This window comes from Eschrichtius robustus, chromosome 11 (assembly GCF_028021215.1).
Source record: "Eschrichtius robustus isolate mEscRob2 chromosome 11, mEscRob2.pri, whole genome shotgun sequence".
Lineage (NCBI taxonomy): Eukaryota > Metazoa > Chordata > Mammalia > Artiodactyla > Eschrichtiidae > Eschrichtius > Eschrichtius robustus.
Genome location: NC_090834.1, coordinates 9638884 through 9666244, shown reverse-complemented (window position 1 = coordinate 9666244; position 27361 = coordinate 9638884). Strand labels below are relative to the sequence as shown.

General features: G+C 45.4%; 1 protein-coding gene across 9 annotated transcripts; it reads right to left on the bottom strand.

Annotated features, from left to right (window-relative positions):
* Positions 1 to 310: 310 nt before the first annotated feature.
* ZNF202 (zinc finger protein 202) lies at positions 311 to 20792 on the bottom strand. Of its 9 annotated transcripts, none has more exons than XM_068555939.1 (9): positions 20676 to 20792; positions 19543 to 19721; positions 19283 to 19400; positions 6679 to 7181; positions 5792 to 6002; positions 5279 to 5433; positions 3740 to 3869; positions 3073 to 3189; positions 311 to 2532 (listed from the first exon to the last, which is right to left on the bottom strand). In XM_068555939.1, exons 4-9 carry the CDS (start codon positions 7078 to 7080, stop codon positions 1538 to 1540), a joined length of 2010 nt encoding a protein of 669 aa, XP_068412040.1. In that variant the 5' UTR covers positions 7081 to 7181; positions 19283 to 19400; positions 19543 to 19721; positions 20676 to 20792; the 3' UTR covers positions 311 to 1537. The 9 variants fall into 9 exon arrangements, with proteins under 9 accessions (XP_068412040.1, XP_068412048.1, XP_068412049.1 ...); XM_068555947.1 differs by having other exon boundaries at positions 5345 to 5433; XM_068555948.1 differs by having other exon boundaries at positions 5375 to 5433.
* Positions 20793 to 27361: the final 6569 nt, after the last annotated feature.

Here is a 27361-nt window from a genome sequence, read left to right as displayed (position 1 = left end):
TTGTCATCCCACCCACGTTCCTCTGGTGAATGCTGGCATGCAATATGTCGAGAAACAGAGCAGAAGAAACCAGCACAGAAGGCAGTCTCCCTTTTCATGCTTTAATCCATACCCTGTGCTCCATTTTTGGAGGATGGTCTCCCCAGTCCTTGCCACTCCCACAATCAGAGCAGGTGAGGTTCATCATTATTCAGCCTCATCTCCATGGAACCTTTACCAGGCAACAGAGATCCTTGGGCCATGGGATTCTACTCCTTAGTTCTTAATTACATGAAAATGAAATCACGTAAGAAAAAGCAAACAACGCAAATACATGAAAGCCTTTACTCCTGGTAAATTCTTCAGGGTCCCAGGTTTCCCTGACATCAGAGAATGAGGCAGGGCGGATGGGGTGGGGTGTCAGGAGAACAGTCTGGATGGCCTTGGCCAGCAGCAACAGCTTTCGCTTAAAGTTTCCATAATTGGAGCTCAGATCTTCTCCAGCTTTCTTCACGTAAGTGAAGTGACCCCATCAATCAGGATTCTACAATCATGACAGTGCCTTTGTAAGCTGACACCACTTCAAAATCCCCTCACAAACTCATGTGAAGAGGGTCGGCTGGGTGGGTTTGTATATATGTGGAAATGTAAATGACTTCAACATAGTTTTAATTAGGCGTTACTGAATCCCTCAGCACCCAAATGCTACATCTCACTTGTGGCAGAATAAGCACTAGGGACAAAACCAAGAGACCGGCAGAACAGTAGGAGGGCTAGGCAGGAGCATTCTAACAGGAAAAAACCCCACAAGGAAAGAGGCTTCTGACCAGGCCCCCCTTTCAAGCTGTGTCTGGCACCTGGTGTCATTTTGACAATGGGGAAGGGAGCAGCCTGACAAGGTCCACATGAAGCCGCCTTGATGTTTTTGCCCATCAACCACTACTCGCATCTCTCCCGAGAATCAAAGGAAAGTGCATGGTGAAGAAGTGTATCAGTGAGAGTTGTACAGTTAACCTGTGAAAGTGTGGCAGAGCCATCAGGATGCAGGTCTCCTGCCTTGAGTTCAGGGCTGTGTGCTTTAAGATTTGAGCCCAGGAAGGACAGAATCCTAAAGGATGGTCCCTTATCGAACCTAAGGACTTGTCCTGGGCCACTTTAAACTTGAGGGTGTTAGGCGTCTTTAGGATAATTAACAGCTTATTTGGGGGCAAATATAGTAAACACAACCTCTTAAGTCTTCTAATTCTCCTACTTCACACCTGTGAGGTCGAGGCAGGAGCACGCCCGTCACGGAGAGGCCTCAATTCAGGCGAACTTTGGGAAGAATATATCTCCTCAAGGTGTAGAAGAAGGTTGAGAGGTTCTGCCCAGGGGGGTGGGGGGGTGGGGGGGTGGGGGGGTGGGGTGGGGTGATCTAGTTGTGGGAAGAGGTTACTAACGCACATCTGGGCAGGTCAGGGGACTCCCTAGAAAAGGTCTTCCCAGGCCGACAAGACGGCTTCTCCCAGACCATCCCTGGGAAAGAGTCGAAGGCAGGTGTCCACACGTGGGGACCGGGCTAGGAGGTCTTTCCTGAGTGGGTCCTCTGGTGCCTGATTAAGTGGTAGCCTCTGCTGAAGCTCTTTCCGCAGGTAGGGCATGTGAATGGTTTCTCACCAGTGTGTGTTCTCTGATGCCTGACAAGGTGGTCTCTCCGACTGAAGCTCTTCCCACACTCGGTGCAGCGGCAGGGCCTCACTGAGGCGTGTCCCCTCAGGTGCTTGGCAAAGGCGGCGCTGTGGTTGAAGCAGCGCCCACATTCACTGCACAGATAGAGCTCCTCGGCTGCGTGTGTCTTCCGGTGGGCCAGGTACCGCCTGTGGTCACTGAAGTCCTCTCCACACTCTCCGCACAAGTAGGGTTTGCCTCCAAGGTGGATTCTTTGGTGTGTTGTGAGCACGGATTTCTGGCTGAAGCTTTTGCCACAAATAGTACAGAAGAAGGGTTTCTCGCCCGTATGTGTCCTCTGGTGCCTGACAAGGTCTGAAGTCCAGCGGAAGTGTTTTCCACAATCGTCACACCTATAGGGTTTCTCAACAGGTGGAGTTCTCTCAACCTGGACCAGAGGGGAGGTCTCATGCAGGTTCTTCCGGTTTAGGGGATATTTATAAGGAGCGCTCATTTTGTGGACCTTTTGGTGCCTGGCGAGATGTGAGCTCCGTGTGTAACTTTTCCCACACTCCATACATTTATAGGGTTTCTCTCCTGTGTGAGTTCTCAGGTGTCTAACAAGGTGGGAGTTACAAGTGAAACTTTTACCACATACAGGACAGTCATGATGTCTCCCTAACAGGGGGTGGACAGGCATGGTTTCCTGAAGATTCGTTAAACTATTAACTTGAGAAATATTTGTGCCAAATCTTCTTTCGTTAAGTCTACCTGGATCATCCTCAAAGACTATTTCCCAATCTGGAGTCTGGTGAACTTCTGCATCTCCCAAGATAGACCTGTGTAGATCCTCCAAACTCAGATCTTCTGGCTCAGGACACTCCTCCTCATCTTCACTCCTATCTCCTGTAGAAAGGGAGAGAGGAGAAAAGAGGAAATTATAGAGGTAATGATGCCTTGTGCACAATGGAGATTTTTAAACAGTTTTGGGAGGGCAAGACCGTATAGAGAGACACCCATGTTTCTTAAGTGTAGAGGCTGGGAAGAAGGAAATAACCAGTCAACTGAATGCCTGTCATGTGCCAGGCACTTTCTTATGTGCCATCTCACGTTGTCAACAGCCTTCGTGTGGACAAACATTATTATCCTCCTTTCACAAATGTGGAGGTTGGGGATCAAGGGTTTACGTGAATGCTTAAAAAATGGTATAGCTGCAATTCCAAAAGTTCCCCTTTTTCGTCTGTCACCATTTTGCATTACAGATCCCTCAAACCAATGATAGGCGTGAAGAGGGGAAAAGGATAGAAGAATTCGGCTTCAGAGGGAGACACTTGCCGTCGGCTGACATGTTAGAAGAACCAGTGAGAGGGGTTCCCCAGAGGGCGAAAGAAACACTGACCAGAGGGGCTGCCAGCTTGGGGACAGATCCCCTTTGTCACTCCTCACCTGTGTAGGTGAAACTCAGGATTTCTGGCTCTCGAGGCTCCTGCGCCTCTGGGATCTCTGGGATCAAAGGCTCTTCTCCCATGTGGGAGATCTCGTCTAGTCTGGGGATTGGAAATGCTGCTCAAGAGAGGGAAAACAGGACGTCACGATTGGTTCAACTGTTCCCCGTGTCAAGAGCAGATCTTTTCTGTTTGGCAGACTGCAGAACAATCACATAGGCAGGTCAGTCCATCAAACCTTCAGTCTCCTTAGCTTGAGCCCCTCTGACGAGTACTGCATATCTCTTGCCTTTCACCAGCAACTCAATAATCACACAGCTGTCAATGTTACCCTCTCTTCCCATATTCAAGTAAGTAGATTGTCTCCAACTTTCATTGCTTGTTTCAAAACTGATATGCTTACCTACTCACACTAAACTTAAACTCATACTAAAACTATAGTATTACAGCTGTTTTCTTGTTAGAGGTTTCTAACTACTTCCTAGGCATTTTCTCTTCCCTCTAACTTCGAAGGACACCATCTTCCTCGGCTGTCCTTCAGTGTCACTGGTGGGGTCGGCATAAGAGAAGTGTAGTATGTACAATCTAAGGTCTAAGACACCCTCAATTTCCAACAAGAAAACGATCTCTGTGCTCAGGACACTCTAGAAACACTTGAAATTGCTTACACAAGGAGACCACAATTCCGCAGTCTTCTTCCAAGACATATTCCCCATAGAACTCTTTCTGTGTTGGATCCAGATCACTCCACTGGTCCTGGGAGAAGCAGACAGCCACATCCTTGAAAGTTACCAATCCCTGAAACAACACAAAGATTCTATTAAAATGTCATGCTTTATGGAACCTCATATTTTGTTCCTGGAATAAAGGTCACTGGAACAGGCAGAATCCATCCAGGAGACAAAGAAACTCAAATGGGACACGTGGTTCCCTTTCAGGACATCTGTGTCTCATCCTCTGTCGCTGCTTCCCAAGTTTCTGCTTTTGCAACTGGCCCTCTTCCTGCTCCCTCCAAGCCCACTACTTTCCCTCAGCACCAGACTATGTTCTTCTTTCTGGGGATATTGTTTAAAATACAAGAAAGGTCTTAGAAGTCATCATTCAACTCCCTATTTTACACTTTAATGCTACCTACATTTCTGCAAAAATTCATCTTTTCCAGGAAGCTTTCCCTAACTGACCTTACCTAATCACACATCACTTACATAGTCTATATAGCATAAATAGGACTTTCTTCTTCAGCTAGACTACAATCTAAAAATAAGGATGGGGGGCTTCCCTGGTGGCGCAGTGGTTAAGAATTCGCCTGCCAATGCAGGGGACACGGGTTTGAGCCCTGGTCCAGGAAGATCCCACCTGCCACAGAGCAACAAAGCCCGTGCGCCACAATTACTAAGCCTGCGCTCTAGAGCCTGCGAGCCACAACTACTGAAGCCCATGTGCCACAACTACTGAAGCCTGCACTCCTAGAGCCCGTGCTCCGCAACAAGAGAAGCCACCACAATGAGAAGCCCCCACACAGCAATGGAAGAGTAGCCCCCGCTTGCCGCAACTAGAGAAAGCCCACATGCAGCAACGAAGACCCAACGCAGCCAAAAAGAAATAAATTAATTTATTTAAAAAAAATAAATTAATAAGGATGGGGACTTCCCTGGCGGTCCAGTGGTTAAGACTCCACACTCCCAATGTAGGGGGCACGGGTTCGATCCCTGGTCAGGGAACTAAGGTCCCGCATGCCACGCAGTGCGGCCAAAATAAATAAATAAATAAATAAAATAAAAATAAGGATGAATTCTATTCCTTTTTTCTCCAGCCACATAGCTTAGTTGTGGGGCTCTTGACCATGGCGAAGTCTTCATGAATGCCATGGCCTGACTGAATGCAGTCCCTGGAAGAGGATAGCACCCAAAATCAGAAATCGATTTTGCAGGGCAGTCAGTTATCCTTACAAATGATGATCAAGTTTATTCCTTAAAACCAAAAACAAACCCTCACTTGACAACTTCAAAGTTGTACTGGGGTGTTACCAAATAATCCCACTTTGTTAGTCCCTCTGGTTGGTGGCAAATCAAAAGGCTCTGGAGCCTGTAGATCCGACTGAGATGTTATAACTGATCTCATTAGCGGCAGTTCCTCCCCTTCCAGACACATGCAGAACTGAGAACTTAAACTGGCAAAGGAGAGTGGAAACTTGTGTCCCATCTGACCTGTTCAGTGTATATGCCCAACGGTTCCTCAAATTCTCCATGGTATAGACAGAAACTAGGGTGCACCTGTGACAGAGCAGTAAGAAGGGCAACCACCTCTGGGTTTCCAGGGTTCCTCTCTTCAGGAAGGGCTGGGTCCTGGGGCACTGGAACCTCTAAGAAGAAAAGAAGGCAGAGATCAGCAGTGTGCAGGGCGGCCCTATAACTGGCAAAGAGCTGAGCATCCCCCATGGTCTCTGGTGGGAAGGTGGGAGTCAAGACACAGGCCTAAGGGCGGCCTGAGTCATCCCAACGCCACCACCTATAACACTATGGGAATGCCAGGAGAATAACCAACAAACGTGCTATCCAAGGCAGCCCTGCTTACGGGTACTCTAGCTAGTACTGTCTCCTCTCAACACCCTGTGCTCTGTGGTTTCCTCCCCTTATGATCTAGCCAGCCTCCTCGGTATGGGAGCAATATCCCCCTCCCCTCACTCTGCCACGATCCCCCCTTCCTGCTGAGGCTCCCACCGCTCTCCTGCAGGGGCTGCAACTCCAACTCCTGGCACAGGCTCTGCTCTTCTGGTGCCCCCAGATCTGGGCTCTGTGTGGTCTCCTCACGGGACTCCTCGGGGGTCAAGGTGTGTGCAGGATCCTGAAGCTCACTAGGTGACCCGGGCTCTGCTGCTGGATGCACTGTCTCCTCGGACAGGACTTCCTGGCCGTGAACATGGACAGTCACCTGGGAATAATTCCAACTTCCAGTCACCATGGAGTCAGGAGGAAAGTCTTGGCTGTCATCAGGGCTTATGTTAGGAGAAGCTGCCAACAGGAAAACTCCCAGAGGGACCCAGACGAGGAGGGGAAAGTCCAGTCCCACCGGGGCGTGCGAGGAGGAGCTGAGTTTATCCTCGCCAGGACAAGGGGGGGACATTCAGATACTGCCCTGCTTTCTCATTTCCCTCAACCCTGCCTGTCACCAGGGCTCTGAGGGCCCATCCTTCCCATCTTCGCCTACCCCACCTGCGGCTTGCCTTGCTGTGTGCTCCCCTGTCTGTTGTCCTGAAAGGGGGATCTGTCACTGAGGGGCTGAGAACCTCTGAGGAAGTCACGGAATTCTCCTCCCCAGGGAATGGAGGTTCAACATCCAAAGGGAAAACCAAAGCCATATCACCCTTGTGTGCTGAGGCCACAAAGATGGTCCCTAGGCAGGTGTTTCAAGAACCAGGAAGTCACACTCATACACACACAAACACACACACACTCCTGTGTCCCATGGAGCTCATGGATCTAGGTACAACCCAAGGGTGGAGCCAATTCAATTTATGGGGTAATTTATGTGAGCCCTACCCCTAAATCCATCCTTCCAGCAAATAGACCCCCTCCACGTCACACAGATCAGGACTCCCCCTCCTCACCCACCGCCTTGGTCTCCTGGGTTGTTTCTGCAAACCCTCCACCAGCGTCACGGCCTCCTCGCCACTCTCTGGCCGCTGGCCCCGCACCCAGCTCTGCAGTTCTCCGGGCAGGACAGTAAGGAATTGTTCCAGCACAAGCAGCTCTAGGATCTGCTCCTTTGTCCTCCTCTCTGGCCTCAGCCACTGATGACACAGTTCTCGGAGTCGGATGAGAGCTTCCCGAGGGCTTGCTGCTTCCTGGTAGCGAAAGCGCCGGAAGTTCTGGTGCGACGTCTCAAGCACAGGGTCATCCCTCTGTAAGACAGACTCTGGCCTACAGGTGAAATCATCTTCCAATTTCACCATGAGGATCCCCTCTTCTTCCCAAAGATCCTGGTCCTCCGGTTCCAAGGCTGTAGCCATTGTCTGGCTCTGGCTCTGGGGTGGTCTCACACCATCGAGAGCTCACACTGTCATTCCCCCCGTCTCAGCCTGGGCGCCTCGAGGAGTTTCTCCCAAGGGACCTGGGTAGAGAAGTAAAGACAGACAACACTATAAGCATGAAAGTATACACAGGAATAACAGTTCTGAGCTCAATCATAATCCTGTACACATAACACTCCCAAACTTAAATCCCCTTTCCCCTAATCTCTATATGTTGTAAATAGATCTAGTTGGAATAGGATAAGCTATGCCTGAAGGTATGTTCTCCCACTCCTTTTCCTAGGCAAGGTTCACACCCCATAGAAAAACAGGAAAACACTGCATTTCTACTTCATGAAATATGGGAACCTAAAAGGAAAATGGCTAGGAGAAAGGACACTCATAACTGCCTGCTAAAAATGTGGTACTGACCACAATCTGTTTTACACACACACATGCACACACACACACGCTGACATATATATTAGGATATATATTCTGAGAAAAGACACATTGACAGGGCTGAATTAGACAGAGAAGGCTTTGTGGAGGTTCATTGTGAACTGAATCACACTCCGTATTAATTTATTCTGTAAAGTGGGAACTCTCAGAGATTTGAGAGGATTGTATGCGGTAACAGCGAAGAAAGCCACTTACACACAGTGGCTGGCACATAAGCACCCCCAAAAGCGATCCTCCTCTTAAGACATCTTTAACTGGAAGACCTACAGACCCTCAAAACTGAGTGCTCAAAACTAAATTCACGATTCCTGCTCCCAAATCCACCCCTCTTCGTGTAATCCTCTTGGCTGATATCATCACTTGTTAAGTCAACACTCAACCTTATCATCTTTGGATTCAACTTTGAATCTTCCCCATTGCTTACAGCTCATTAAACCAATTGTACCTCTTAAGCCTCTAAATCTGTTTCGTCCTGATTTAGTTTGGGCCCCCATCTCTTGCCTGGACTACGGCCATAACTTCCTAACTGGGATCCCCACAGTACTCAGCTATGAGCAAAACGCAACAGATTCAGCTGTGGAGCTTTTGCAAAACACAGTATCACACACATCATTCTTCCGGATATTCTGATTCAAGTCAATCCAGGGAACTGTATCTTTAGAAATGCTACATGTGGTTCTGATGTGCATCCTAGCTGAGAAACACTTAGGGCATGTAAGGTTAAGAGAGAGTCCTCCTGGAGTCAGATTGCCAGGGTTTGAATCCTGGCTCTGTTGTTTACTAGATGTGGGGTCATGGTCAAGTTCTTATTCTCCTTATGCCTGTTTCCCCTTTACAGAATGGAGGTAAGGATGGAATCCACCTAATAGGGTTACTATGAGGAATATCTGTGAAGTGCCTAAAAGAGTGATGGTGCCCCAATGTTAACCATTATCTTTCTGAATAATGGTTCCAACTGCATCACTCAACATTTAAAAATAATAACTTCATACTGTTAGGAAGATCAGTTCCAAAATCCTTGGCATGGTACATGAAGCCCTTCACAACCAGCCCTCAATTTATTTTTCAAGCCTCATATCCTCCCCTCTTCTCTGTATCACCTGCTATAATGAATGCACTGCTGACCTCCCTACAATAGGGTGTCTTTCCAGGCCTCCAAGTCTGTAAAAGTCTGTTCCTTTTGTACGGAAAACTCCCACCACCAATGCTTCACGTGTGTTCCTATTTCTTCTCAACAGGTCCCCTCTTCTTCATTCCCAGGATTTACAGTTTCGGTCTTAATCAGTTCTCCTCTGGATTACTGCAACTGCCTCTAAATGTGAGCTATCTGTCTCCAGGTTTGTTACCTTTGTTACCATTCATCATATCACAAGAGTGACTGCTCTTGGCAAATCTGGTCCTGTCCCTTCCTTATTTAAGATCCTCAATCACTCCTGTCTTGGAATTGAAATACAAACTTCTAAGTACTATGTATTAGGTTGACCTTCATCTTGGGTTTCTTTTTTTTTTTTTAATATTTATTTTATTTATCTGGCTGCACCAGGTCTTAGTTGCAGCACACAGGATCTTTCAGTTGCAGCATGTGGGATCTAGTTCCCTGACCAGGGATCCAACCCGGGCCCCCTGCATTGGGAGCATGGAGTTTTAACCAGTGGACCACCAGGGAAGTCCCTTCATCTTGTTATTCCTTTGCCTTCCTCTCCAATCCTTTCAAACACACACACACATGCACATTGTGCATGTAAAGCACACAAAAGGTCTATGCTCTTTGGCTTTTGAACATGCCGTTCCTTCCAACTCTTTACCCTTCATTAGGTTAAACTTATTTATCTTTCAAGACATAGATAGGTAAGGCTTCATGTCTCCTGAGATGCTTTCCTTGATCCCATTCTCCCTGCCCTTAGACCTGTTAGAAATCACTTTGCTTCCCTAGCTATTTGAACATATCTGTATCTCAAAATCTGCCGTATCACACAGCCATCGTTCATCTTTCCCCTGAAAGCCCTTGAAGTAGGGGACTGTGCTTCAATCAATTTCCAATACCTATAACAAAGCACACAATAAATGCATCTAAATGAATAAGCCTCCACTTTGAAGTTTTCTTCCTACATTAACAGTAAGAATCAATCTTTTCCTCCATAAGTTTCTACTTTTTTATTCACCGAATCTTGTTAATCCTACCTTCTAAATCTTTCAAATTCATGCATCTCATCTCCACTGCCATTCCCCGAGTCAAGCCGTTATGACCCACTAAAAGGCATTGATAGGACCTCTTAAAAAATGACGATCTCCTCGGCCCCTACGACTGCACCGGCACTTACATGTGGAATGAACCACTTGGTTCAAATTTTACCAGTGGACTTCCAGGTGCCACCCCCTCCAGACCACTCTCCACATGCAACCTGAGGGTTCTTCATTTTCCAATCTTTTTATGCTTCACTACAACTGCCTCAGGTCCACCCTCAAGGTCAACGATCCACTCTTAACAGCTGTAACGTGCTGTCTAATGTGCTGCTGCCCATCAACCACCAAATTATTCATTATTTAAATCTGTATCTCAAATCACTTTCCATTCAAGCTTATTTCATTTTTCCATTACCCGCAAACATTCACTACATAATCTCATGGTCTGTAGTTCCGTAATTTACAGATCTTCCTGTGCTAATTTACCTACTTATTAAATCTGCTCTATCTCATGGTGGTTTGTTTTTGCAGGTGGTTTGTAATTTTTTTACGTTTTATGCCCATTTTCTTTGGGAGAGCCCTAGGTTATAAAAGTGAGCCCTTTGAATGAAATTTCATTTGCTTCCATCCAAGTACTAGTGGTTTCAGTATCTTAATTTCTCAGAGTCTTCCTGAATTATGCTGACAGTGTCTCATTTAGGCCTAAGCCTGTGAGCGATTTCTGTCCCACCCAAGGCTATGGAGGCCTACACTTCCTTGCCCTTTTGCTTGATCAGTAGACAGATTTTCATGGAAGGAGTAGCTCTTCAAGGCTCCAGGCTGGCAGATGTTCAACTCTATATCCCTCCCCCATCCCCACCAGTGCCCCATTTTCATATCTCCTTGTTGGAGTATAGGTATTAGAACCCCAAACTTTAGAAGTCTTTATTTTGGTTTGAAATCTCCTCGGGCTGTGGTGGAGTTAGATTGTGCTCACTCCTCCAGCTTTTATTTCTGGAACCTAGACATTTACCTTTAGTTTGGGGGCAGGGAGGCAGGTGAGTGCAAGCATTTAAAAATGGGCAAGAGCCATATCCACATCAATACCACCTGCAGTGCTGCGGTAAGGTCTGAGCGGTGACCCTTCTAACATACCACATCGGCCAATGGCTTCACATTGTCCACAGGGTAAAATCTAAACCCCTTACAATTTGATTCCCAAGGCCCTGCAAGACCTGGCCCCTGCCCACCTCTCTTCTCCCACGACTGCTACTACATTGAAAGTTGCTGCTCGAATACACTGCTGTATCTCTTTTCTACGCCCTCACTAGGTGTTCCTGACGCTGTCGACTCTGCCTGAAATACCCTTTCTACCCCTTTTACTTGGTTAACTCTACTCATCCTTCAGACCTGCTTTCCCCAGACGCCTTCCCTGGTCCTCCCAGATTGCGTCCACAGGAACTTAGACCCTGTATCGCAGCACACACATATATCTACTTTTTGTGTGCTAAGAATCGTTCATCCTCCTGTTTAGTTCACTAGACCGTAAAGCTCCGAGGGCAGGGCCACACAGCACCCAGCTCAAGGCCTGTCACACAACAGGTACTCAGGCAGAGACCACGGTAAGTCTTTTTAAGTCTTTCTCTGGAAGGACATATCCAATATCTTATTAATTCTTATTCACTCATTTGTCCAGCAAACTGTGTGCCAGACAAATGAATAAATAAGGGAAAAAACACTTATTATTTAGATTGTGAGTAAAACAGAATACTCTTAGTGGTTCCTGAAGTGAGGAAACCACAACTCATCACAACGAATCTTCAGGCTGCCTTGGAGAATCCACATACAAGTCACACAAAGCTGTGCATTTGAAAAAAAAAAAATCATTTTCCTTTGAAGATATGAATCAACCTTAGTAAGCACAAAACCGGACATCAAGTAATTTAACACTACAACACTGATTATTTATCCAGACAATCCCCCCAACATCTGCAAGGCAGGAAAAGAAGATGGAATTGATACTCAGGGTCTCTGGCTTAATGAGGGGATTTCTATTAACTTAAAAGTCCGAGAACTTGGGCTTCCCTGGTGGCGCAGTGGCAGAGAATCTGCCTGCCAATGCAGGGGACACGGGTTCAAGCCCTGGTCTGGGAAGATCCCACATGCCGCGGAGCAACTAGGCCCGTGAGCCACAACTACTGAGCCTGCGCGTCTGGAGCCTGTGCTCCGCAACAAGAGAGGCCGCGATGGTGAGAGGCCCGCGCACTGCGATGAAGAGTGGCCCCCACTTGCCGCAACTAGAGAAAGCCCTCGCACAGAAACGAAGACCCAACACAGCCAAAAGTAAATAAATAAATAAATAAATAAATAATAAAAATAAAGGAATTCCTTTAAAAAAAGTAAAATAAATATCCTTTAAAAAAAAAAAAGTAAAATAAATATCCTTTAAAAAAAAAAAAAAATCTGAGAACTTGCCCAGCGAAGCAGGCTAGGAACTCTCACTGTTTTCACGTAGCACAGTCCACGAGATGCCCTACTACAGATTCTATAAAGTATGCGTTGACAGAGGGTTCCTGCTCTTACAGGGCTTTGCTCTCCAAAGAAAAAAGAATATAACAGCATCACATAAAACCTGCTGATTTAAAATGCTCTTCAGAAATCATGGATTGAGATTTCCTTTGCTTGTTTTGTATTTACTTTGGCAGCCTAGGAAGATGAGATGGCGACAAAAAATCAGCAACAGCAGAATGAGGGGAGGCAGAGTTGTCCTTGCTGGAGCAAGAGATGGGAAGGAAGAGAAGGCGGGCAGTGCTGTGAAAAGAGCACCAGATTAGGTATCCAAAGATGTACGTTCCAGCCCACATCCCCACTAACTCGGAACCGCTCTAAGGGTTTCCTGAGACAAGGTACACGAGAGCCCTTGTAAAGGGTGAAGCCCTCTTCAGACAACAACTCTCAGGACTAGCTGAGATCTATGAGAGCTTATGAACTGGAGTGTGCTGTGCAAATGTCAGGTGTCAGTACTAGAGACAGAAAACGGGCTTTGCATTTTATTCCATTTATGGGATGGGTTACCCTGCAAGTCTGCCTTGCGATTTGTTGCCTTCTAACACCTTCCCTCAGTGTCTGTCCTTGGAAGGAGTTCCACAGTGACAGATAAAAACCCAACAACAGGATACTACAGAGAGACCGTGAGGCCAGGCCAGGAGGAGTGAAGGACCTGCTTCCAGAAGGCTCTACAATAATGTCTGCAGAGATGCTTCACAAGCCTTGACCTGGGCTGGCCCCACCACCTAGCCTCTTCAGTGTTTCTAGGACGTCTGGGGCAGGACTGCAGAGGAGATGTGGGAAAGGCAAGGCCTTTCTCCAGTCTGTGGTCCAGCTGTGTCTGTCCATACCTGAGTGGGTCCCATGCCAGTTAAGGCCCTAACTCAACCCTGAAGACCAGAAAAGAAAACTGCAGGCAGTGAAAAGATACCTGGGTCTCTATCTTAAAATGTTATTCCTACTTGGAGTGATCTTTCTGGACCCTAAACGACAAGGTCTGTAGTCTTATAGCATCTTCCTAAAGGAGAGGTGGGATCTATTTACTGGCAAATAATTAATCTTCAGAAGAAAACAGTGACCAGAGAGGTTCGAATGATGATATTCAGCAGACATTTAAATTCTCTCCAGTCTCCCTTCTCCTCTTCGACTCTAACGCAGGCCCAGAGCCTGGAGATTTGAATCAATGATCGCTGGGACTAACCAGATGCTTGCAACTGCTCCTCTCACTGCTCTAGAAAAAAAAAATCAGCTAATAAAAATTGTTAACTGCCCTTTTCTACTCCTGTACTGTTCTTTAAAACTAAAGACTATCCACTATGATCCTCCTACTGGAAAGATTCATTTTACTGTTACTAATCCTTATACAAACGTTTACCCATACTTTCCACGTAATGGTTAGGGGTTCTGGAGCCTTAGTCTGGATCCCTCTCCTCACCTATTAGCCAGGTGACAGTCCCTAAGCCTCAGTCCAATCTTCAACACGTGGCAAATACTTCCTACCTCATATGGTGGTCTTAAGGATCAACGAAGTAACGCATAGAATCGCTCAGCACAGAGTTTGATATATGGTAGGTGCTCTATATATTCTGTTCTTTCCTTCAAATTGCTTTAAATCCTTTTGGGAAGAAGATTTAAATGATAATCAAACAGTCCTTTATTTCATCATAATTCAAAAAAAATTTTTTTTAATGCACAGGTAAAATCTTGGTCTGTTTACTGTTACATCAAAAGTAAAAGTGTTAAGGGAGTTCCCTGGTGGTCCAGTGGTTAGGATTCGGCGCTTTCACTACTGTGGCCCGGGTTCAATCCCTGGTCGGGAAACTGGGATCCTGCAAGCTGCATGGTGCTGACCCCCTAAAAAAAGTAAAGTGTTAAACCAAGAGAGAATTCTTGCTTTGAAAGCACTTATAAACTCAGATTAAACAAGATCCTTGGAACCAGATGGGATGAAAACTTAGATAGGTTTTCCTGCCTAAGACCAGAGTAGCGATACTTCTGCTTACCAAAATCACAGTCCTGTCCCCTTCCTCTAACTGGGAAGAGGCAACCTGAGGCAAACCCAGTTAGTACAGGCATACCCCATTTTACTGCGTTTCACCTTCATCACGCTTCACAGATGTGTTTTCTGTTTTGTTTTCTTTTACAGCTTAAAGGTTTGTGGCAACCCTGCAACAAGCAAGTCTATCAGTGCCATTTTTTCAACAGCATTTGCTCACTTGATGTAATCACATTTTGATAATTCTCACAGTATTTCCAGCTTAATTATTATTATATTTGTTATGGTGATCTGTGATTAGTGATCTTTGATGTTACTATTCTAATTGTTTTGGGGTGCCACAAACTGTGCCCATATCAGATGGCAAACTTAATCAATAAATGTGTGCTTTCTGACTGCTCCACTGACCAGCTGTTCCTCCGTCTCTCTGCCTCTTCTTGGGCCTCCCTAGTCCCTGAGACATAAACATGTTGAAATTAAGCCAATTAAAAACCCTACAAGGGCCGTAAGTATTCAAGTGAAAGGAAGAATCGCATGTATCTTGCTGTAAATAAAAAACTAGAAATGATTAAGCTTGGTGAGGAGGGCATGTCAAAAGATGAGACAGGCTGAAAGCTAGGCCTCTTGCCCCAGTTAGCCAAGTTGGAATGCAAAGGTAAGTTTCTTGAAGGAAACTGAAAGTGCTACTCCAGTGAATACACAAATGATAAGAAAGTGGAGAAAGTTTTAGTGGTTTAGATAGAAGCTCAAACCAACCACAACAATCCTTTGAGCCAAAGCCGAATCCACAGCAAGGCCCTAACTCTCTTTAATTCTATGAAGGCTGAGAGAGGTGAAGAAGCTGTAGAAGAAAAGTCTGAAGCTAACAGAGGTTGGTTCATGAGGTTTAAAGAAAGAAGCCATCTCTGTAACATAAAGTGCAAGATGAAGCAGCAAGTGCTGATGCGAAAACTGCAGCAAGTTATCCAGATCTAGCTAATTAATGAAGGTGGCTAAAATAAGCAACAGATGTTCAGTGCAGACAAAACAGTCTTCTACTAGAAGAAGATGCCATCTAGAACTTTCATAGCTAGAGAGAAGTCAATGATTGGCTTCAAAGCTTCAAAGGACAGGTTGATTCTCTTGTTAGAAGCTAATGCAGCTGGTGACTTTAAGTTGAAGCCAATGCTATTTACTATTCTGAAAATCCTAGGGCCCTTAAGAATTATGCTAAATCTACTCTGCCTATGCTCTATAAATGGAACAACAAAACCTGGATGACAGCACATCTGTTACAACACGGTTTGCTGAATACTTTAAGCCCACTGATGAGACCTACTGCTCAGAAAAAAAAATTTCTTTCAAAATATTACTGCTCGTTGACAATGCACCTTGTCACCCAAGAGCTCTGATGGAGATGTACAATGAGATTAATGTTTTCATGCCTGTTCACACAACAACCATTCTGTAGCCCATGGATCAAAGAGCAATTTCAACTTTCAAGTCTTATTATTTAAGAAATACATTTTGTAAGGCTACAGCTGCCATAGACAGTGATTCCTCTGATGGATCTGGGCAAGGTAAATTGAAAACCTTCTGGAAAGGATTCACCATTCTAGATGCCATGAAGAATTATTAGTGATTCATGGGAATAAGTCAAAACATCAGCATTAACAGGAGTATGGAAGAAGCTGATTCCAACCTTCACGGATGACTTTGAGGGGTTCAAGACTTCAGTGAAGGAAGAAACTGCAGATGTGGTAGAAACAGCAAGAGAACTAGAATAAGAAGTAGAGCCTGAAGATGTGACTGAGTTGCTACAATCTCATGATAAAAACTTCATGGATAAGGAGCTGCTTCTTATGGATGAGCAAAGAAAGTGGTTTCTTGAGACGGAATCTACTGGTGAAGATGCTGTGAAGATTGCTGAAATGACAACTAAGGATTTAGAATATGACATAAACTTAGTTGATCAATCAGCAGCAGGGTTGGACAGAACTGACTCAGTTTTGAAAGAAGTTCTACTGTGGGTAAAATGCTATTAAACAGCACTGCATGCCACAGAGAAACTCTTCATGAAAGGAAGAGTCAATTAATACCGCAAACTTCATTGTTGTCTTATTTTAAGAAATTTCCAGTCACCCCAACCTTTAGCAACCACCACCCTTCAGTCAGCAGCCATCAACATCTAGGCTAGACCCTCCACCGGCTAAAAGATTATGATTCACTAAAGACTCAGATGAGGTCTAGCATTTTTTAGCAACAAGTATTTTTAAATTACATACATTTTTTTTTAGACACAATGTTAATCAATCAACTCCAGTACAGTGTAAAGAGAACTTTACAGTACAGTGTAAACAGTTTTTTGGAAAACCAAAAAATTCCTGTTTTTATTGCGATATTCCCTTTATTGCAGCGGTCTGGAGCTGAATCCACAGTATCTCCGAGCTCTGCCTGTATACCCAAGAGGTCCTCTGAAAACCTAACCCAAAAGGCAAAAGAAATGAAAGGGAATACCTTCACTGACTTTTTGCCTTCTAACACATCATGATCAGTGTGCTTCAAACCAAGTAAGATATTCTTGCCATTTAAATTTTTTCTTCCTTTGTTAGAGTCAACATGGATTTAGTTAAGATTCTAGTCAGTGATTCTTCACTAGATTTGAGTAGCAACGGGAGAAGTAGCTCAAAGATTACTGTAAGGTGTAAAAAAGAGGAAGACAGGAAGAAATAAAGAGAGAGGCCAAATAAGTAGTGGGTGGTACAGGGAAGTCAGAGGAGGCTAAGACATAAATATCTTCTGCCACTAAATTCTGTAGACTTTGCAGTTAGGATCAAGATATAAAAATGTAACTGAGAGTAAACAGAAACATGAAAAGTTTAAATAAAGCTGTAAAAATCATAACAATTCACTTTGTTTTCAATTAAAATGTTCCCTACAGGCCCAGGAGGCAGTGCTGGATTGCTGTTGGCAGTGCTGCCTTCAGAGGTGGAGGAGCTGTGTCCTACCTCCTAGAATGTGTCATCTGGGACAAGTCACATCTAATCACCTTGAAAATGGGGATGATTTTCTACCTAAAGGCAGAGAGCTGGATCATTTTTTGAGAAACTATCCAGCTTTTTGATGGTGATAGAGGGGCTTTGAGGGGTACAAGGATATGTGGCCTCTTTATTGAGTGCTTGGGCCATAATGTATTAGCCTGAAGATGGTGAGAGGAATTTACTCAAGAGCTGAGAAGGGCTAGAGGCCAAATACAGGTTCTGAGACCAGAATTAAATATCCTGCCATCATGACCATACTGGTTAACCTCCAACACGAAACTAGGCTTTTTAACCTCACAGGTTTTTACCCAGGGGTGGTTAATGGCCTGAATGAAGCAGGCCAATCTACACGCCTCAGTTTAAAACAGAACGTCACAAACTAATCTGAAGTAGGAAAAGGGTGATCACCAAACCTGACACCCACCCTCATGAGGGCAGCAGCTTTAATCTGGAAGCCAGAGTTAAACTAGCCAAATACACTTAATTCACTACAATGAACACGGTCAATGCCAATCACACAGAGGAAACAGTATTTAATGAAAGAAAAAAAAAAGGATATTTTATAAATATAGCTTGACCTGAGGTATAAATATGGATAATTCAGAACAGTTAATTCAAAAGTCATTCACTATGTTTTTAGTTTTTAATTAATATTCTCTGTCAAGATACTCTCTGCTCTGGATCTAGATGACTTCCTTCTGGCTTTGCCCAAGGCTCCCTTGCGTATGGTGAGATGAAGGATGGGATCCATGCCTGCTGGACCACAGGAATCTGAGGAGTATCAGGTTTCCACTGCAGACTAAATCATGGTCCAAAGTAGATGCCATTCTTGCTCTGGGCCACTGTTTAGTGTCTTTTGTCTCCCACCGTAAGCCCTGTCCCTGAAAGCAAGGACCTCCTTATATATTTTTATATTCCCTGCTCCTAACACTTCGTCAAACACTTCCTCAAACACCTGGTTAAAAAGATGCTCAATAAATGTGTGTTGCATTTAATTAAGCTGTTGACTTCTCTTCCCCCAACTTGAATATAGACACTGAAATTCAGAATCAGTGGGTGCCAGGGCTTCTGGGGACAGTTACAGGAATTTGGCATTAGCATTTATTCCAATCCCCTGTGGGAATCAGGTGGCACAGCCATATACTACTTTACTATGTTACACAGGATTAGTGAAGAAAAACTTCTTCAAGAGGAGAAGAAGGTAGGGGATGGAGTTCATTCATCCCAGAAGTATCTACTGAACATCAATTGTGTGTCCCACACAAGTCAAGGTGCTGGGCAAAGAAAGATGAAAAAGCACAGGTCCTGACCTTAAAGAATTTAACATGCAGTTAAAAAATAGCAGGGACTTTGGCATACTAGGAACTCACAGCAAAAACCTAGAATATGGGTATAAGCTATATGATAAAAATAGAAGCTCCTATCAAGAGAATTAAGAAAATCAAGGGAAAAAACTCACCAGTATTTCACCTTCAATTCAGCTTAAGATAATGTAGCACTTGGAGTTTTTTTGAAGTACACTTTCTTAATTTTACAAATCAAAGAACTCAGACCTAAGTGGTTAAATTACCCACAAGATCATCGTACTAGTTTCAAGCACAGAAGTACTCACACACAGGTCTTCTGATGTCCAAACCACTGCAATGTTTGTGTGAAGAAGTTTGGCCAAAGGCAGTGGTTCTCAACGTGAGAAACCCAGACCAGCAGCACCAGCACCGGAGAACGTGTTCGAAATGCAAATGATCAAGCCCCAGCCCTGACCTATAATCAGTAACTCTGGGGGTGGCCCCAGTAATCTGTATTTAACAAGCCCTTCAGGGGTTTAAGATGCTTGGTAAGTCTGAGGACCAGTACCTAAGGCAGAGGAGATAAATCTGAGGTTCGAGCAGAAGGGATCCAACTTTTCCAGTGCTGGCCAAATTTAAAGGAGGAAAGGAGTCTAGGACTGCTATATGTGTGTTTTACGTCTGTGCCAAATTAGCTGGGAAAAAAATGTTGTAAACCTGTAACTTACCTCATCTGCATAGTTTATAATGCCCAAGAGTCCCTCACTTCGTAGTAAACCTTGCTGTGCCTTTGAAATGACTGTCTACTGCAATATGGTATACAGAAAGAGTGCAAAACGGGTACAGCTGGAGGAGAAAGGGGACAAGATTATGAATCCCAGGTGCTTAGTCCTAGGAGAAAAAAATGTCCTTCCTCCCTCCAAGCCTGCCCACCCTCTTACGCTAGATAGTAATAGCAGAAAGCTACCCGAGACAAATGGCTACAAACCCTAACTGTTCCGCTGTCATACATTTCCCAGCAACAAGCCTCCCATGGCTGTCCCACAACCTTTGTGAAGTGGCTTTCTGGATCAAGGGCCATGGGGCAGCTTGGAAGAGAAGTTGGAGGGATGAGGGACTCCACTAGCTTTCCTTGTGGCTTCTGAGTGAGGCTGCCCTGGGTGTCACCTGCAGAATGCGGACAGAGAGAAAAAGCAACAGTTCTAAGCCTAGCCTCTAAGTAGAGCCTGGATGTGGCCCTGCTCCCCAGGACCAAGGCAGACAGGGTTATCAAGGCACCTAGAAGATAAGAACATCAAGGCCCAGAAAAATAAAAATCGGGCTGGCACCTTTCTGAGAAAAGGTAGCAAATCCCTGGCATACAAACTAACAAACTTTTCGCGAAACCAGGTAAGAAGCAGGCCCCATATACTCCCGCTGAGGGTAGCTGTGGTGTCGAGAAAAGTGCCAAAACTGGCTGTTAGGGGTGGGGGAGAGAAGTTGTAAGTGGAGACTGCAGTCATTGGCTTGAGAGGAAGCTCGGGTCCGTCACGGTGCAGCTGAAAAGCCACAGGCCAGGTGGTCTCCAAGGCATAGCACAATCACGGGCGATAAAATCACGCGTGACAAAATCACGGGAGATAAAATCACGGGTGAGGGTATCTGCGTGTGTTGCGGCGTAGTTAGTGGTGGCAAGCGATGGGGCTCGCCTGGGCAGGGAGCCTTCGGGGGCATTCTCGAGCCAGCTGAGAGGCGGGGTAAGAAAAAGCTGCGGGAAATGAAGGGGCCTCGACCACTCCTCCCACGGTGCCGGGGGGCCAGTTGGCGCGGACGCAAAGGGAGGGAGGTACGAACTAACTGCGTTTCTGCAGGCCTCAAGAGGGGGCGGAGGGCGGTGGCTGCAAAGAAAGAAGCCTGGAGCGAGTTCCACGTACCCGAAGGTTCTAGCTTCGGCCGCCAGGAAACACGGGGACCACTACGCCTCAGCCCCCTCAACATACTGCCGCCACCCCCTTCCCCAGGACAGTATGATTTCCCCAGGTTCTAAGGGGGCGGGGTCTCCGACCCCTCCCCCTCCTCCCCGTTCAGCCCCGCTCAGCCTGCTCCGGCCCGGCCCGGCCCGGCCCAGCCCCCAGCACTCACAGCTCCAACAGCTCCGGCGGCTCCTCCCCTGCCCCGGCTTCTCCCCAACCCACTCCCGGCCCTAGTAGCGCCGCCGGATCCGAGCCGCGCGGGGCCTGGCGGGTCGGAACACGTGGGGCCTTTGCGCCCGGAACCGGAAGCTGCCCTTCGCCCCGCCTCTTCGCCGCGCTGGGGCCTTTCTAGGCTCTTGGGAGGTTTGCTTGTCTCTCTGTGCCCCTAGCTCATGGAGGCGTCGTATTCCCAGGGGAAGCGGGTCGGGTGCCTCAGACCGCTTCCGCCCGCTCGCCCGCCCCTCTCTGCATGGGGGGTGGGGGGGCCCTCGATTAACACACGTACCTGCTGCAGGGGGGCTCCTTTCTGTTTTGGGTCTTTGTTTTAATTTTGATGCCTATATCTTGACTTGTTTTTCTTGATTCTTTTTTTTTTTTTTCCTTTTCATTGTCGGCGAAGCATGGTAGAAAAGAGCAGTTGTGTGTTTGAATACCGGCTCTTGTAGTCGCCGTCAGTTGTAGGGGTTCCAACAAATTCACACCTGAACCTCAGTGTCCATCTTCTGAAATGGGCGTAGTAATACCGTTACTCTGCAGGCTAAATGGTACTTTGCAATGTGAACTGATTGGAGCTTAGTAGAAGCTTAGTAAGAGAATAGTTATGGCATCATGGTTCTCCTGTATTTTCCTTGGGCATTTCTTTGTGTTTCTTTACTTTGAGACTATCTTCCCTGATCTCATTTGTTCATTTTTGTGTGGGCAGTGACGTTTCTGCCTGTACCTGCAATTTTCCTTCTGTTCCACTCCCCAAGTCACCACTCTCCACGTGCCATGTCAGGGCCTTCTCTTCCTGAACTATGCCTTACACATTTTATTTTCATGGGACACATAGGTGGGATCTGGTTATTGTGTTTGAACACAAGGTATTAATCACTTTTGGTGGAGGGAGACGAATTTACAGTTCATGAGAGCCTGCTGTGCGCTAGATGTTTTCTCTTTGTACCTCATTTAATATTTTTAAGTATTAAGTTCATAAGTAATACATAAATTTGTTCTTCTAAACGTTTAAAACATTACAGATAAAGCTAATGACTTTTTACTAATTCTGGCTTCCTCATCTCTCTCACCAAAAGTTTCTTCTTATGAACCTGTATTTATCTTCCAGACATTTTTCTGTACTTTTACATACAATACATATATGTATTAATAGAAAATATATAGTATTTTGTGTGTGCATACGTGTATGTATGTGTTCCTGTTGGAGTCCTCAATTTGCTGTTTTCTCCTAGCAAAGGGCCTTGGAGATCTGTCCACAGTATGTACAGTTCTCCCTTATTCCTTCTACTTTTCTGCGTAACATTCCACAGTCTGAATAGCCATTTGCTTAGTGATAATATATGTTGTTTACAATTGTTATTATGGACAATGCTATAATAAACATACTCTGCATGCATACATGCAAATGTCACTAGGAGACAAATGCTGAGAAATGTATACACATAATAGCTGTGTATGAGACTATTTCCCCCCATATCCGTGCCATTATTTCATGTTGCCAAATTTGTATATCTTGGTCAATCTGTTGGGTAAAAGTGATGTCTTATTGTTTTACTTTACTTTTCCATAATTAATATTGTTAAAAAGAAATAAGCCCAATGTAGAGTCATTTGCCCCCAGTACAGCAAACTAAGACTTAATCGAAGTTTCAACTCTTCCTGGAAATGTGATCTTTACAATAGTCAATCTGAAATTACTTCATCAACACTAGTGAGGTGATCTGTATGATAAAGACCCCTGCAGTTCCCTTATCCCCAAAGAAGATAGCTTGGCCCGAAAGAACCTTTTTTTTCTTTTGCTAATACAGCTGTCCATGTATCTGGGGAGGGGATTGGTTCCAGAACCTCAGTAAATACCAAAATCCGTGGAAGCTCAATTCCCTTATATAAAATGGTGTAGTATTTACATAAAATCTATGCATATCTTCCTGTATACTTCAAATCATCTCTAGATTATTTATAACATATAATAGAATGTAAATGCTATGTAAATAGTTGTAAATACAATGTAAATGCTATGTAAATAGATGCTAGGGCACAGCAAATTCACGTTTTGCTTTTTGGAACTTTATGGAATTTTTTTTCTGAATATTTTCGATCTGCATTGGTTGAATCCATGGATACAAAAACCACAGATATGGAGGGCCAACTGCACCCTCCTTCTGCCTATAAAAACCTTCCACTTTGGGCTTCCCTGGTGGCACAGTGGTTAAGAATCTGCCTGGCAATGCAGGGGACACAGGTTTGATCCCAGGTCCGGGAAGATCCCACATGCCGTGGAGCAACTAAGCCCGTGTGCCACAACTACTGAGCCTGCACTCTAGAGCCCGCGAGCCACAACTACTGAGCCTGTGTGCCACAACAACTGAAGCCCGCGTGCCTAGAGCCCGTGCTCTGCAACAAGAGAAGCCACCGCAGTGAGAAGCCTGCGCACCGCAACGAGGAGTGGCCCCACTCTCCGCAACCAGAGAAAAGCCAGCGTGCAGCAATGAAGACCCAATGCGGCCAAAAATAAAATAAATAAATTTATTAAGAAAAAAACAAAAAAAACCCTTCCGTTTTGTACAGCCCCTCGGACTGCCCTTCTATTTACTGGATGAGATGCTGCCTGATTCATGAATCATAGAATAAAGTTAATTAGATCTTCAAATTTACTTGGTTGAATTTTGTTTTTTAACAATAGTGACACTGAACATCCTTTGTATGTTTATTGGTAACTTGTAGTTTTCCTATGAGTTTGCCCATTTTTCTATTGGGTTTTTTGCTCTTTTTCTTTTTTAAAAAATTTACTTATTTATTTATTTTTGGCTGCATTGGGTCTTCACTGCTGTGCGCGGGCTTTCTCTACTTGTAGCGAGTGGGGCTACTCTTTGTCGTGGTGCGCGGGCTTCTCATTGCGGTGGCTTCTCTTGTTGCGGAGCATGGGCTCTAGGCGCCTGGGCTTCAGTAGTTGTGGCTCGTGGGCTCAGTAGTTACGGCTTGCAGGCTCTAGAGTGCAGGCTCAGTAGTTGTGGCGCACGGGCTTAGTTGCTCTGCGGCATGTGGGATCCTCCCGGACCAGGGCTCAAACCTGTGTCCCCTGCATTGGCAGGCGGATTCTTAACCACTGCACCGCCAGGGAAGTCCTGCTCTTTTTCTTTTTTTAAAAAAATTTATTTATTTATTTATGGCCGTGTTGGGTCTTCGTTTCTGTGCGAGGGCTTTCTCTAGTTGTGGCAAGTGGGGGCCACTCTTCATCGCGGTGGGCGGGCCTCTCATTATCGCGGCCTCTCTTGTTGCGGAGCACAGGCTCCAGACGCTCAGGCTCAGTAATTGTGGCTCACGGGCCTAGTTGCTCCGCAGCATGTGGGATCTTCCCAGACCAGGGCTTGAACCCGTGTCCCCTGCATTGGCAGGCGGATTCTCAACCACTGCGCCACCAGGGAAGCCCCCTGCTCTTTTTCTTATTGTTAGATGTTCTTTATGTATTCTAGATACTAATCATTTGGTGTAGATGTTGAAAATATTTTCTTCAACTCTATAGCTTATTTTCTATCTTTGTTTATAGTATTAAAAAAAAATTTTTTTGGGGGGCAGCGCCAGGTGTCTTATGGGATCCTAATTCCCCAACCACAGACCGAACCCCAGGCCCTTGGCAGTGAAAGCGTGGAATCCCAACTGTTAGGGGAAACACTGACCAAAACCGCCCGACCTGGCCAGGCAAGATAGTAGCAACTTGCATGAGTTATCTTACCACAGGAGGTCCTGGTAACAAACAGAACTGACAAGCTACCACCAACCGGGAGAATTTGGGAAAGGTTAAAAGGAGAGAGGAGATGCCAGTCCATATGACCTACCAACCTCCCAGAATTCTTCTCACTGGAATCCATCTTGGCTGAGCAATGCGCTCACCACCAAGAAGGACCCTGAGTCTGAATGATTGGCTAGAGACAACCCGGAAAGTAGCCCATTCCCATAAAACCTGAGACCGCGAGCCACATGGCAGAGCAGTTCTCCTGGGTTCCCTTACCCTGCTGCTCTCCACCCAGGCGCCCCTTCCCCATGAAGTCTCTTGCTTTGTCAGCACTTGTGTCTCCTCGGACAGTTCATTTCCGAGTATTGGACAAGAGCCCACTCTTGGGCCCTGGCAGGGGTCCCCCTTCCTGCAACACAACCACTGGACTGTCAGGGAATTCCCAGTATTAAAAATTTAAATTTGATACTGTCGACCAAAAAAAATATTCACAACCTAAAAGTTGAAAGTTATGTTTTATTTGGCGGAAATATTTAGGACTTCAGGCCCAGGAAGCAGCATCTCAAGAAACCCTGAGAGAACTGCTCCGAGGAGGCGAGGTGGGGAGCCAGGGTATATAGGAATTCTGCAGCAAAGGGCAGGTAGTCTGAACTTCAAAAGATTATTGTTAATTAAAGAAAACCACATAGCTCAAGTTAAGGAATTTAGCGCTTTTCTCTGTATGGGAAGAGGCAAGAATCTGGGCTCACTGAAATCATTCCTTTGATAGGTACCTCAGCTATCTGGGGCCAGTATCCCGTGTTTTCATATCCTGAGTTTCCTCAGGGCTCATTGTAGGGAGTGGCTGCAGTCTGACGGCTGCTGGATGGCAGGTATTCATTGTTTCCTTCTTGAGTTCCCTCAGGGCTCACCAGCTCACTGTAGGAGGCGGCTGCAATAGCTGATGACTGTGACATCCTTTGTTTACTGATATGGCAAGAAATATTCCATTTCTCAATACACACTTTCTCTTAGTGGCTTTGAATTTTGTGTCTTATTTAAGAACATCTTTTCTACATGAAAGTCATCAGGGCTTCCTCCTTTTTTTTTTTTTTTTTTTTGTTCTTTTTACAGTATTTTTGTGTATGGTATAAATTGGGGATTCTAATCTAATATTATCTATGGTAATTAAATTCCTCTTTCAAGACGTGGAGTATGGGATATTTACAGAATAGAACTACAGAGGATATTATCCACGCATGATGTAATCTGTTCTGTCAGTCCAGTTATCTGGTCCCTCATATTGTAACGGCGCGGGACCTTATGGAGCCTTGGCCGGGACAGAAACCTTCCCCCAGGTCCTCTGCTTTAGCTCCACTCTGAAGTACCTAGATAACAATATCTGATGCATTGATATTGTTACATTTACTGAGTTGTTTTACAGATGCTAAAACCCCCATTGAATGGAAGAAGTTAGCTACTTGATGACCATGAGCACATAGCCCCCAGACCTACTGGAATAAGACGATTAATAATGCTAACCCCAGTTAACTAACTTTCCCCTGGAGCTAACTTTCATGTGGTGTGTGTGTATGATATGAAGGAGTTTGGAAGGAAAGAAATAGAATTTTAAATAATTTACATTATAAATCATGATTTAGTTTCTGCAAAGGAGTACAGTGTGCTATGAGAGCTTATAGCTAGAGGTCCTGTAAAGCAGATAGGGTAGGGGGTCCCTGGAGGAAGAGAACCAGACATAACATAAGAGAAGTCATTTTATTTTATTATTATTATTTTGGCTGTGCCGCGCAGCTTGCCGGATCTTAGTTCCCTGACCAGGGACTGAACTTGGGTCCTCGGCAGTGAGAGTGGAATCCTAACCACTGGACCGCCAGGGAATTCCCGAGAAGTCATTTTAGGCCTAAGCCACTTTGTGATCTAAACCTGACCACAATACCTGCCTTTGCAAAAGAACGGATCTCAGTAATAATGATTTTAAGGGAACAAAAGAAGGTAAAAACAAACAGCTATTACCAGGCCAGGGAGATAACTTAAGCATATCAGAGACAATGTATCAGTTGTAAAGACTCCCAGTTCTGTTTCAAAGGTAAAGATTAGCCTGAAGCACATTCTTGAGCTGTTTTGCATAATTCAAACCCCCTGGAGCACTCAACCACCAGATTAACTGGAACCTAAGGAATGGCACTGACCTTTGCTGACCTTTTCTGACTTCCATCACCTAGAGCCTGGACTCTTGTCAACCTTTGCCCCAACTCTATGCTGAATTCTCCTCTGCTCAAGCCCCTTCATGAATATGCATACACTGTCCAAGCCCCTTCATAAATATGCATTCACCTTCCAAGCCTCTTCATGAATATGCATGAATCCTTAGCTTAAAACTCCCCCAATTTTGCTGTTCAGGGAGATACTGCTTTGGGAAAGATCCCCAGTGTTCTTCTTGTTTGCTGCGAGCAATCAATCCTTCCTGCTCCTAATCTTTGGTTTCGCTCTGTCTTTTGACGCGACACCCACCAAGAGGCAAACCCAGTTTTCGGGCAACAGTCCTAGTCCTGACGGTAGTGCTGGTAGAGAGGGTTGGGGAAGCTTCCTTGAGTAGTGACCTTCGAGCAGAGCTCTGAAGAATGACCAGGCAGGCTGAGATTGGGGGTGGGGTGGGAGGTAGGGTGAGTAAGAGAGAATACTTGAAGTGATGGGGAATAGCGCGTGTGCAAGGGTCCTGAGGCAGGAAGGAAGGAGTTCGGGGTATTGGAGAAACTGAAAGAAGAATAGCGTGTCTGGGGCCAAAGAGTAATAGAGAAATGTGTGAGGTGGGCCTCGTATTGTGGACAGGGGTCAGATCTGATAGACCAATGGTCTTACAGACCAAAATTAACTGCTAAAGGTGATGGGCAGTCATAGAAGGGTTAT

Bases quoted from the DNA above. Each gene is read 5' to 3' on its own strand.
- ZNF202 (XM_068555939.1), bottom strand. From the start codon at position 7,080: ATGGCTACAGCCTTGGAACCGGAGGACCAGGATCTTTGGGAAGAAGAG. The intron at 3,870-5,278 runs GTCAGATGGGAC...GTGTTGTTTCAG, and splicing joins TGGGCATATACACTGAACAG to GGATTGGTAACTTTCAAGGA. The intron at 3,190-3,739 runs GTAAGCAATTTC...TCTCTTGAGCAG, and splicing joins CGGAATTGTGGTCTCCTTGT to CATTTCCAATCCCCAGACTA.